Genomic DNA, 12,182 nt, shown 5'->3' with positions numbered 1-12,182 from the left:
CTACCAATCCCGTTCTGAAAATCGTATAGCCTGTGAATCTGCACGGACCCGGGTCTCACCAATGAATTCGTACCACACCAATCTTAGTTGAATATTTATTCACTAAAAAGCTAAAATGATAAAATATACACATAGACAAAACACATTATAGGCTTTTGATTAGAACTTAGTATAACGGGCCAACACACTATGGCGCGTGTTATCCACGATGGGGATTTCAATAGAGAGAGAAAAAAGAAAGTACACAAGAGAAACATATATTTGGGTGAATTTGTCAGCTATGCTATTCTAACCCTAGCCTTGCCCCAAACTGCTGCTCTTATGGGTCAGAATATAATGATGTAATTACGTGGGGATGATCTCTGAGGATTCTCTGCGTAGGCCTTCAGCTGTTCGATGACGCACTACTCCGGTGCACCTCTCTTGAGTCCTCCTGATGTCAGTGTCCTTTTTGGCTTAGAAGGCTGTTCCCTCACCCTTTGTTCTAGAAGGGGTCTTCTGAGGACATAGAGCTCTGTAGCTCAGAGCTCACAGCATAGGAATGAAACCCTTTAGATACCACGATTCGATGGGAGATGGAGGCTAGGTGGTTCGACTTGAATTCACCCGCTTAGACACAGCTACTCATCCGTAGCTTGGGTAGAAAATTATTTTTTTGTCCTCAAACTTGCGTTCTGGGTTCGTTGACTTTTTAGACCATGCTGCAGCTGGGGTCACATAGTCTTCTCGTAAATTCTATACTCACAGGTTTTATACCCTTGGGTCAGAAGTGGGCGTAACCGCCTTTAGGGCAATTCTCTGGGAGTACCAAGTTAATGAGGCAAGGTCTAGATTTTATTCAAATCCAATTTTAGACAACTTAACATTTCATCTTCCCCAAAACATTCTTTGATTTGGATATTTTCCATACAACGTACAATGTATAAACATCAAACATCTACTAGGAAAACTCTTCACATTACAATGTTTTTCGTAATAACGTCATCTATTAACCTTTAATAACAAAACAAAAGTGACATACATTTTCATATTTCATCTTTCGTCATGACCACCATTGTGGCTGACAGAAACCATTGTTCCAAAGTCCCTTTATTTCATGTTTAATGTTCTGAGGCTGGTTCTCCATAGTAACAGGACAAAGGAATTAGTCTGTAGCCTGAGATTTACCAGGGGTGTGAGGGGTCATAAAACCCCCACATCTTCAGACCTCTAGATCTCTCCCCCTCTGTTGGGGTTGAGAGATAATCTGTAGGGTTGTGGTCTCCTGTAACCTGACCTGATCAGGACAGTCATGACAGAGGGTATGAGTCATTCCCTACCTAGGATTGAATGTGGGATTAAATTGAAATGACAGCATTTCAAACATGACTATGAATCATGAGGAAATTAAATTAAATGTAGACTAAATAAATGTGACCTTGTCTTAGACAAATGTTACCCAACTCCAGTCCACCAGTACCCCCCACTGCACAATTTTTTGTTGTAGCCCTGGACAAACTCACCTGAGTCAACTCGGAGAAAGTCATTTTTGGATGGCATCTTTTTTTACTCTTATTTTTAGATGCCATCACAAAGTCTTCATTGATGTCTAAATGGCAGCACTGTTTCCAGGACAGATAACTGTTTTCTCATGTTAATGACATTTCAAAGAGTAACAATTCCAGGAGAAATTTCTTCCTCCTTACACATCCCCACAGAACAACCATTGGACATTAACTTTACATATAGATTTACATGAAAGGCAGTGATATATTGTTCAGCTTTCTCTCCCCAGCAGGGGATAATGATGCTTTATGAGATAACGAGGGGAATCATAGTCTACGCGCTATGCTTGTTCAGAAAACATTTCAATGAGGCCAGCTGTTTCTGCTGTGAATGGAGAAGGTCCATTTGCTTTGGATGAACGATTTCTACATCACAGAGCGCATACATCTGCTATGGGGAAAGTGGAGGGAAATGAATATGCCTCAGACTGTTTTACAGCCTCAAATTAAAATGAAATAATTCAATAGACTAAGCTAAATGAGATGTACCATAAATAGGACTACATCCAAGAAGTTGAAATTGCTCACACCAATTAAAAGGTTGAGCCACTATTTCCTCTTAGAAGCAATTTTCTGTAAAAGCCTAATAAATTCAAGGAGCATGTCCTAATAATAGCCACTAAGTAAAGCTGAATGATTCAAATGTTTTTCTGTAATTTAGCTCAATACACCGGTAGGCCTTGTAGAGGAGTTTTGTTACTGTAGTGCCCCCTGGAGGAGATAAACATCTAAATATTCAGTCAATAACAGATGGGATTTACATGGTGTTTTTTCCACCAGGTGCCCAAAGGGCTTTACATTACATGCAGCAGAAACTCCCTGCATCCACCACTAATGTGTAGCACCCACCTGGGTAATGCCATGGCAGCCATTTTACTCCAGAGAGCTCATCACACATCAGTTGGAGCAAGAAAGAAAGAGTGATACAATAGATTGTCAAAGTGGTAAAGGGTAGGTATATAGCCAAAACACAATACAGCTGAGAACGTAGCTGTCACCTGACTGGAAGGGTGATGCATTCAGTAGAGAGTAGAACAGCGCACCCACCATTGACCCTAGGGCCACTTAATTACATGGGAATGGATTACGTTTGCCAGCTGCTGCTACTCCCTCTCCCTCCTCTCTACAGTGAATCTGAGGAAAGAGAGAGAAGGGGGCGGAGCGTTACATTGGAGAGACAATACATTCCTTATTTAGTTCGGTGGTGATACAGGCAGGATGGTTGGTATGGGTTAGTGTTTCCTAGTGCTCTGTCGATTCACTCTCTGGGATTAGATAGATCCTGCCTCGGGATTAGTGGACATGTCCGTTTTTATCACCAAATCGGACATACCAAGAGTTGGATTATATTCCAGATTATGAGAGTGGGCCTCACACAGGCTTTCCTCAGCTATGGTTACCATAGTATTGTATCAAATTCACTGTCTTCACACATTGAATATCATTCTTCACTATAACAGTCTAAATGTATGTGCTACGAACAAAAACAAAAAGGAAACATTTTACTGCATACATTTATTTCCTTTGTAATAACATTTGATAACTCCTCAAACACTTTTTATCTGTACTATATTTACAGATTTTAACAACAGAGCTAAAACTATGTCCTGCTCAACAATCCTATCAACAAAAGGAAAATAGCTATGGCAAAAGGCAATATCACTCCTTAAATTCTTTGTGGAATATTTTTGGAACTGTACCTCTCTCTCACAGGAAACTGGAGATATACTGCTAAAAAACAAGCATGGCTGCACAGGATAGAAACGCAAAGCAATACATACATTCCTTAGTGGTTTACATTCATTATAAATGTTGACCCATTTGATCTATCGCAGTACAAAGTAGACCCCTTCAAATGTATCCCTTTAGGAATAACAAGGACGAAACACAAACATGAAATAACGGTTCTGTAAAAGGTGTGGGGAAAGGAGGTCGGTGGTAAACTGATTGCAAATGACTTCATTAAACTAGATTAAAAGGCATCAATAATTCTCACTTTAACATTCACTTGACAGAAAACAATCTCTATTGCCCTCCAAACAGACAAATGACCAGAGGCTTTACAGAGGCGAAAACAAACACTGTCGTCTGCACTGTAGGTACACGGGTCGACATAACTGCACTGACATAAATCAATGCTGAACAGCTTCAATATAGTACCATTATAAAGGGTTAAACAACCCCCATATTTCTTTGTGGAGTAACAAATCCCTTTTTATATCCTGTCTCTTTTTAAAATGTCTAAGAAAATGAACCACTACACTACTGGTCGGAAATGACAACCTTGTCAGAATATGTTATATTAATACAACAACGACATTGAGAATGGCTCAAATCAGTTCGAAAAGTGGTATAGTGTAAACACATGATACAACAGAGGGCCAAGAGAGAAAGCATGCAAAACGAAAAACAAATGACTTCTCTCTGTGCGTGATTACAGAACGGTTGATGCAAAGAGTGATGTTGCTGCTGTGCGGAAACAACATTTAAGAACAATTTTGACATGCAAGTTGCTTTGAAATGTTCTCTCCATCTACTTCAACACTCCGAACCTAGAATCTAGTTTGAAGATTGAGTGGCCTCTAGACTCACACCTTGGGCTCTGCATACAGGTCACTGCATTGTCAGTCAAATGCTGTACCATCTACCAACAAATGGTCTGCACATGAAGATGGTGAGTACTTCACACGAACACTCTGTATATGATAGAATGCAAAAAGACTCAACTTCCAGGCTTAATCTGGGGGTTCAATCGGAAGCAGTTATAGCAAATACACATTCCAGAGTCAGCCAACATTAACAAAAAGGTTTGAGTATACTGTGCCATTATATGAACCCAAACATAACACAGCGCTCAGAGTGAGCCCATCCTTTGATAAGCAGCACCACTGCACACATAATCCTGTTACTTCATCAAATATAGCTTTACAAGATTCCCGGATATCTGATTTCACAACCGATACTGACAATTGTATATTTCCACTATAGTTCAATTAATCTAGAATAAATGTTATGAAGACTTTAGACTCTTCCATGAGGACACAATCTTGGTAAATGTCAAGAAACGTGTCTAGGCTAGGGGCTGTCATATGAAACAAAGTTGAGTTTCCACCGACGGTGAGCAGTAGTGTCAGTCCTGTTCAGAAAAATGGCAATATTCTAATAGAAATGATTCCCTGCTGAGCAACTTACTGTAGAGAGAGAAGTAAAGGCATTATATACTGTAGTAGTGTGGAGGCATTCTACATTGTTGCTCTGTTCGCAGCTCTAAAGGCAGTCCAAGTGAATGGAAAGATAAAAGCACACCGTCTGGGAATAGTGATGGGTCTCCTGAATCAATAGAGGAACACAGTGGGATTCAACATCGAGTAGAGACCACAGAAAGGTTAACAGGAGACATAATGACAAGGACTAAGAAAACCATAGGAGGCCAACAAACAGAATCACTTCTGACAGATTGCGCTCTCTCTATCTGCTGCTGTCTCATGGCACAGCCTGACCGCTCCACAGATTATGGGGCAAAAGTAATTCTCAAAGAGACTAATAATATACAAATTATAAACCCTAGGAACTCATTCATGACTGTATAAAATAATGAAAATACAAAAAAAAATACATGTACACTGATTATCTTTAAAACCCCCCAAAAATGATAAAAAAAAAAAAAAATCATAATGCAAATACAAAATCATAATTGTCTAAATACATATGACCTTGACAGACTGCTGCCCAACTGCTGGTGGATACAACACTGACCTTCGTGGAATGTCCATCAATCAAAACACTGAGGGGTCAAAGGTCATTTCTCTAGGTTCTGTGTTTAGTTGATGATGTCACTTGGGCACTTTTACCTTTGAACTTTAACTTCATTCCCCCATCTCACTAAGTGCTTACATTTGGCTTGGTACAAATACATCTGTGCTTTGAGTTAATACAAAATGCATAGGTATTCCAATATGAGGAATCAGGCTTTCACAGGCAAAATTATAGTATTGTTAAAGTGCATGTCATTGATACAACAGCATACTACGAATGCAGACGGTATCAATGTAACTATTTCGTACTAATCATTTGGCCTGTTCCCTTCAACAAAAATGACAACTATTAGACAGTACCTGTCCTTCATAACTAGTCAAATACCCTTCATGTGTAGATACTCCACACAAATATTTTAGCACTATGTGGAGTGAACACTGGACTTTCTATACCACTGAGATCTCTTTTTTGGCACTTCTGGTTAAACTATGGCTTTTTGTTATGCCCCCCCCCAAAAGAGTTTAACAGTCATTGTTAAGCATAAGATGGAGGGTGGACCACTGAGACCCAGAGAGGCTGGAGACTGGGCTACAGAAGCCCAGAGAGAGGCACTGAAGGCTGGGTCTCTGTCGTGTTAGGTTCTGGGGGAGTGGAGTTCTACCACCGGCCACTGACACTGGCCATGTCAGCGTGGAACTGACGAGACAGACGCCCGCTGGCGCCGCCTTCCAGGAAGGAGGACCTGATAGGAGGCTCAAACAGCTTCCTTCGGTTCTTGTTCAGTTCTGGAAAAGACAAAAGAACATAATACTGTATAATTGCAATCGTTTCAGATATGTTCAATAACATACTATGTTTATTCATCAAGAGTCCGACAAGTCAATTCAAACTAAACAAAATTAGAGGGAAAGTACATCTTTGAACATCAACAAGACCTCTCTTTGTGACCCATTGGTTGGCCAGGCAGATCACCCATCTACTGAACATAATTATTTAAAAATGTGTCAATAAAATGGTTCAGCATTTTTAAGTGAGGAGAGAAGGGAGTGTGTTCCTGTTTGAGCTCACTGACTTCTTCAGCAGAGATTAGAATTGATCTGAGCTTGGCAACGGAGTGCAGCAGTGGAACCAACTCTCGCCTTAAGCACTTCTCAAAACAGAACAGACCACCTCCCAAATTCAATGTGACCCCAACTGCATCAATAAGACAGACTACCTCCATCTCCCAAATTCAATGTGATCCCTACTGCATCAATAAGACAGACTACCTCCATCTCCCAAATTCAATGTGATCCCTACTGCATCAATAAGACAGACTACCTCCATCTCCAAACCTCAATGTGACCCCCTACTGCATCAATAAGACAGACCACCATCTCCAAACCTCAATGTGACCCCCTACTGCATCAATAAGACAGACCACCATCTCCAAACCTCAATGTGACCCCCTACTGCATCAGTAAGACAGACTACCTCCCTCTACCAACCACAACTTGACCCCTTACTGCATCAGTAAGACACACTACAAAAATGAGCAGCAAACTTTGATATAGATGTGATCCCTTCTCTCTAATACAAAACCATGAAATGATCATACCTGCGATGGTACAAAACATGTTCTAAGTCCTATTCTACAGGAATACATAAATATTCATATATTCAACCAAAATGATTACTCCTGTAGTTCAGCATTTATAAACAAGGATTAGTTCATGTCACAACAAACATGTGGGGCGTTTCGTTGCCTTGGAACAGTATGGGAGGATTTGAGCTCCTCTCTGTCAGCCAAAAAGAAAAACACGATTTGCACCACTACGGACTACTGAAACCAATGGATGGCAGTAGAGATTGATTGCAATGAATGTTCAGCTATGGGGCCTGGCTATAGTTGTACCACAGCCCATAAGCTCGCTGGCTGTCAGACTGGCTGCCACTCAGGCAAGTGGCAGGGCCAGACAATAGAGGCCTAATGAAAATAGAAGTCAATTTCACACTGCCGCCATCAGGAGAGGTTCTGGCACGGCCCGACACCTCCCCCCTCGACACTTCTGACAGGAGCTATTATCACCACATACAGCCCAGCAGGACCGGCCTGATCGCACACGTCATTGGAACTGGGTTCACACACACACACACACACACGCTCATACACACAAACACACGTTTGTACATTACCATAGTCATTCACACCTGAGATGGCAAGCAGCATTTTCCTGCGTGCTCCAAATGTGGTGATGCCCAGCTCTTTCAGGTCCTGGTCTGTCAGAGTGAGGAAGGTCTGGAGATCGATCTGAAAAGAGTGCATGTTCACAGTCAATATCTTTATTATGCCACTTCACACTATACACCAGGGTTCCCCAACTGGCGGTATTAGAAACATTTGGGATTTTATTTGGCCCACCCAAGTTTTCTGAGCAAAGAAATAATACTAAAAACACCAGAAAATCATCCATTCAAAAATAAATCGAATTGATGTTCCCTGCTATACACTATAATAAATATATATTTTTTACAAAATCCCCCATTGCAACATAAAATAACTAATGCCCATCCCTTATCAAATATTTTCCATGTGCTCTAATATCAATAAAGCTATTAGTTGTATATAAATATAAGTCTAGTCACTAGCCCATGAAGTCCACTGCATTATATGTTGCTAAAAAAGCTTAGCCTAGCTGCAATAGGCAGCTAAAAAGCTTAGCCTAGCTGCAATAGGCAGCTAAAAAGCTTAGCCTAGCTGCAATAGGCAGCTAAAAAGCTTAGCCTAGCTGCAATAGGCAGCTAAAAAGCTTAGCCTAGCTGCAATAGGCAGCTAAAAAGCTTAGCCTAGCTGCAATAGGCAGCTAAAAAGCTTAGCCTAGCTGCAATAGGCAGCTAAAACATTGAATAGCATCATAAAAAGGACGGATCCATCCATAAATTCTAGCCAAGGCTTAGGGTAGCATATCTCTACTATACTGAAGTCAGCCAAGCAGGGATGGATGAAGGCTCCTGCTCCTGTGTTAATGTGGTTAACCCATGCTGCATTTTACATTCACATTTTAGTCATTTAGCAGACGCTCTTATCCACAGCCACTCACAGTTAGTGTGTTAATCTTTAAAAAGCTAGGTGGGTCAACAACATCACAGTCATAGTAAGTACATGTTTCCTCAATACAGTAACTATCAGCAAAGTCACAGCTAGTATTTTTTTTTTTTTTTTTTTAAGTTGCGGTTTTAAACAATCAGCAATCAGGATTAGACCCACCTGTTAAGCAATAAGGCACGAAGGGGTGTGGTATATGGCCAATATACCATGGCCAAGGGCTGTTCTTAGGCATGATGCATCACGGAGGGCCTGGTTACAGCCCTTAGCCGTGGTATATTGGCCAAATACCACAAACACCCGAGGAGCCTTATTGCTAATATAAACTGGTTACCAATGTAATTAGAGCAGTAAAAATAAATGTTTTGTCATACCCGTGGTTTTCAGTCTGATTTACCATGGCTGTCAGCCAATCAGCGGTGGTATATCAGACTGTATACCACGGGTAAGACAAAACACTTATTTGTACTGCTCTAATTACGGGCCTTATTGCTTAAATACAAATGATTTGTGAAGGCTTCAGTTTTTGTTCATTCTAAGTGGGATATGTAATTTAGTTAATTGTAAGTCATTAATTACCATAATGCTACTTCTCAACAACAACAACAAATTATATACAATTTAACCTATATGTACTGGTGTAAAGTACTACTTAGTAGTTTTCTTGGGTATCTGTATTTGACTATTTATATTTTTGACAACTTTTACTTCACTACATTCCCCCCCAAAATATACAATGCTCAAAAAAATAAAGGGAACACTAAAATAACACATCCTAGATTTGAATGAATGAAATATTCTTATTAAATAGTTCTCTTTACATAGTTGAATGTGCTGACAACAAAATCACACAAAAATTATCAATGGAAATCAAATGTATCATCAACACATGGAGGTCTGGATTTGTAGTCACACTCAAAATTAAAGTGGAAAACCACACTACAGGCTGATCCAACTTTGATGTAATGTCCTTAAAACAAGTCAAAATGAGGCTCAGTAGTGTGTGTGGCCTCCACGTGTCTGTATGACCTCCCTACAATGCCTGGGCATGCTCCTGATGAGGTGGCGGATGATCTCCTGAGGGATCTCCTCCCAGACCTGGACTAAAGCATCCGCCAACTCCTGGACAGTCTGTCGTACAACGTGGCATTGGTGGATGGAGCGAGACATGATGTCCCAGATGTGCTCAATTGGATTCAAGTCTGGGGAACGGGCGGGCCAGTCCATAGCATCAATGCCTTCCTCTTGCAGGAACTGCTGACACACTCCAGCCACATGAGGTCTAGCATTGTCTTGCATTAGGAGGAACCCAGGGCCAACCGCACCAGCATATGGTCTCACAAGGGGTCTGAGGATCTCATCTCAGTACCTAATGGCGGTCAGGCTACCTCTGGCGAGCACATGGAGGGCTGTGCGGCCCCCCAAAGAAATGCCACCCCACACCATGACTGACCCACCGCCAAACCGCTCATGCTGGAGGATGTTGCAGGCAACAGAACGTTCTCCACGGCATCTCCAGACTCTGTCACGTCTGTCACATGTGCTCAGTGTGAACCTGCTTTCATCTGTGAAGAGCACAGGGGTCCAGTGGCGAATTTGCCAATCTTGGTGTTCTCTGGCAAATGCCAAACGTCCTGCACGGTGTTGGGCTGTAGGCACAACCCCCAGCTGTGGACGTCGGGCCCTCATACCACCCTCATGGAGTCTGTTTCTGACCGTTTGAGCAGACACATCCACATTTGTGGCCTGCTGGAGGTCATTTTGCAGGGCTCTGGCAGTGCTCCTCCTGCTCCTCCTTGCACAAAGGCGGAGGTAGCGGTCCTGCTGCTGGGTTGTTGCCCTCCTACGGCCTCCTCCACGTCTCCTGATGTACTGACCTGTCTCCTGGTAGCGCCTCCATCCTCTGGACACTACGCTGACAGACACAGCAAACCTTCTTGCCACAGCTCGCATTGATGTGCCATCCTGGATGAGCTGCACTACCTGAGCCACTCGTGTGGGTTGTAGACTCCGTCTCATGCTACCACTAGAGTGAAAGCACCGCCAGCATTCAAAAGTGACCAAAACATCAGCCAGGAAGCATAGGAACTGAGAAGTGGTCTGTGGTCACCACCTGCAGAACCACTCCTTTATTGGGGGTGTCTTGCTAATTGCCTATAATTTCCACCTGTTGTCTATTCCATTTGCACAACAGCATGTGAAATTGATTGTCAATCAGTGTTGCTTCCTAAGTGGACAGTTTGATTTCACAGAAGTGTGATTGACTTGGAGTTACATTGTGTTGTTTAAGTGTTCCCTTTATTTTTTTGAGCAGTGTATGTACTTTTTACTGACACCCATACAGTTATCATGACAACCAAAAGCACTCATTACATTTTGAATGCTTAGCAGGACAGAAAATTGTCCAATTCACACACTTATCAAGAGAACATCCCTGGTCATCTCTACTGCCTCTGATCTGGTAACTCACTAAACACAAATGCTTTGTTTGTAAATTATGTCAGTGTGCCCCTGGTTATCCGTAAATATATATATATATATACAGTATATATATATTTTTAAATGGTACCGTCTGGTTCGCCTAATATAAGGAATGTACTTTTAATACTTACATACGTTTTAGCAATTACATTTACTTTTGATACTTAAGTATATTTAAAACCAAATCTTTTTACTCAAGTACTACTTTACTGGGTGACTTTCTCTTTTACTTGAGACATTTTCTATTAAGGTATCTATACTTTTACAAGTATGACAGTTGGGCATTTTTCCCACCAATGCCTATGTCAAATCAAATCAGTACAATTTCCTACCAGTGTGAAAACTTGAAAATAGCCTACTTCACGGTCAACAGTGACAGCGCTGATCGTATCAGACTTCTAACCGTTGTTTGATGAAGTAGATTTGGTCAACAAACATGTCTAGCACTGCTATTATGTAACTTATCAGTTAAAGGTTTTAATTAGAATGAGGTTATAACGTTAGTTAGTGAAATACACGTATAAAGGTCACCCAAAGCGCACTATACATTAATTATTTTATAAACGCATAGAAGCTACACCATTTCTAGCCTAGGTAGCTCGAGCACTCTGGGCTTCATGGGCTACAACATTTCTATACATGCTTATGCTATTAGACAACTTGCAAAATCTATTTTATATTTGAATATGATGTTTCAAATAAGTGTATGTATATCTTAATGTTAGTTCACGAAAAGCATTTTATTCATTATAATTTTGTTGCTACGGCGGCTATAGGCCAGTACCTCCTGTTGTTGGAACACGTCAGTGTATTTCCCCAGGCCCAGCTTGCTGAACAGCTCCGGCAGGTCCGACCCTTTGAGAGAGGACTGAAGACTGCAGCCATTGCTCCCGGTGACCGAGGAGATACAGTCCATGTAGTTACTGCTGCTCAGATAGTGCTCCGCAGCTGTCAGTCAGAAGCAGTCACAGGAAGAGACAAGTCAATGATGTTTATATAAAAAAAAAAAAAAAAAAACGTTTACCCCCTTTTCGTGGTATCCAATTGGTAGTTACAGTCTTGTCTAATCACTGCAACTCCCGTACGGACTCTGGAGAGGCGAGAGGTCGAGAGCCATGCGTCCTCCGAAACACAACCCAACCAAGCTGCACTGTTTCTTGACACAATGCCCACATCCAGGTTAACACCAATGTGTCAGAGGAAACACCATACACCTGGCAACCGTGTCAGCGTGCATGCACCCGACCCGCCACAGAAGTCGCTAGAGCACGATGGGACCAGGACATACCTGCCGGCCAAACCCTCCCCTAACCTGG

General features: G+C 41.7%; 1 protein-coding gene across 11 annotated transcripts in view; it reads right to left on the bottom strand.

Moving 5' to 3' along the window:
• Positions 1–3,040: 3,040 nt before the first annotated feature.
• The window catches only part of LOC109889993 (protein bicaudal C homolog 1), a 78,580-nt gene continuing 69,438 nt past the window's right edge, over positions 3,041–12,182 (bottom strand). For 6 of the 11 annotated variants that reach the window (XM_020481922.2, XM_020481921.2, XM_020481919.2 and 3 more), the window contains exons 19-21: positions 11,651–11,814; positions 7,476–7,590; positions 3,041–6,085 (exon numbers count right to left, since the gene is read on the bottom strand). In XM_020481922.2, the coding sequence (XP_020337511.1) occupies positions 5,958–6,085; positions 7,476–7,590; positions 11,651–11,814 (407 nt within the window). In that variant the 3' untranslated portion in view covers positions 3,041–5,957. The remainder of the gene's footprint in view (positions 6,086–7,475; positions 7,591–11,650; positions 11,815–12,182) is intronic. The other 5 variants (XR_004209845.1, XR_004209846.1, XM_020481923.2 and 2 more) reach the window with 1 other exon arrangement.

The sequence above is a fragment of the Oncorhynchus kisutch genome, linkage group LG4, assembly GCF_002021735.2.
Source record: "Oncorhynchus kisutch isolate 150728-3 linkage group LG4, Okis_V2, whole genome shotgun sequence".
NCBI classification, from domain to species: domain Eukaryota; kingdom Metazoa; phylum Chordata; class Actinopteri; order Salmoniformes; family Salmonidae; genus Oncorhynchus; species Oncorhynchus kisutch.
The sequence above is the reverse complement of the archived record's forward strand: the minus strand, read 5'-3'. Positions and strand labels throughout refer to the sequence as shown.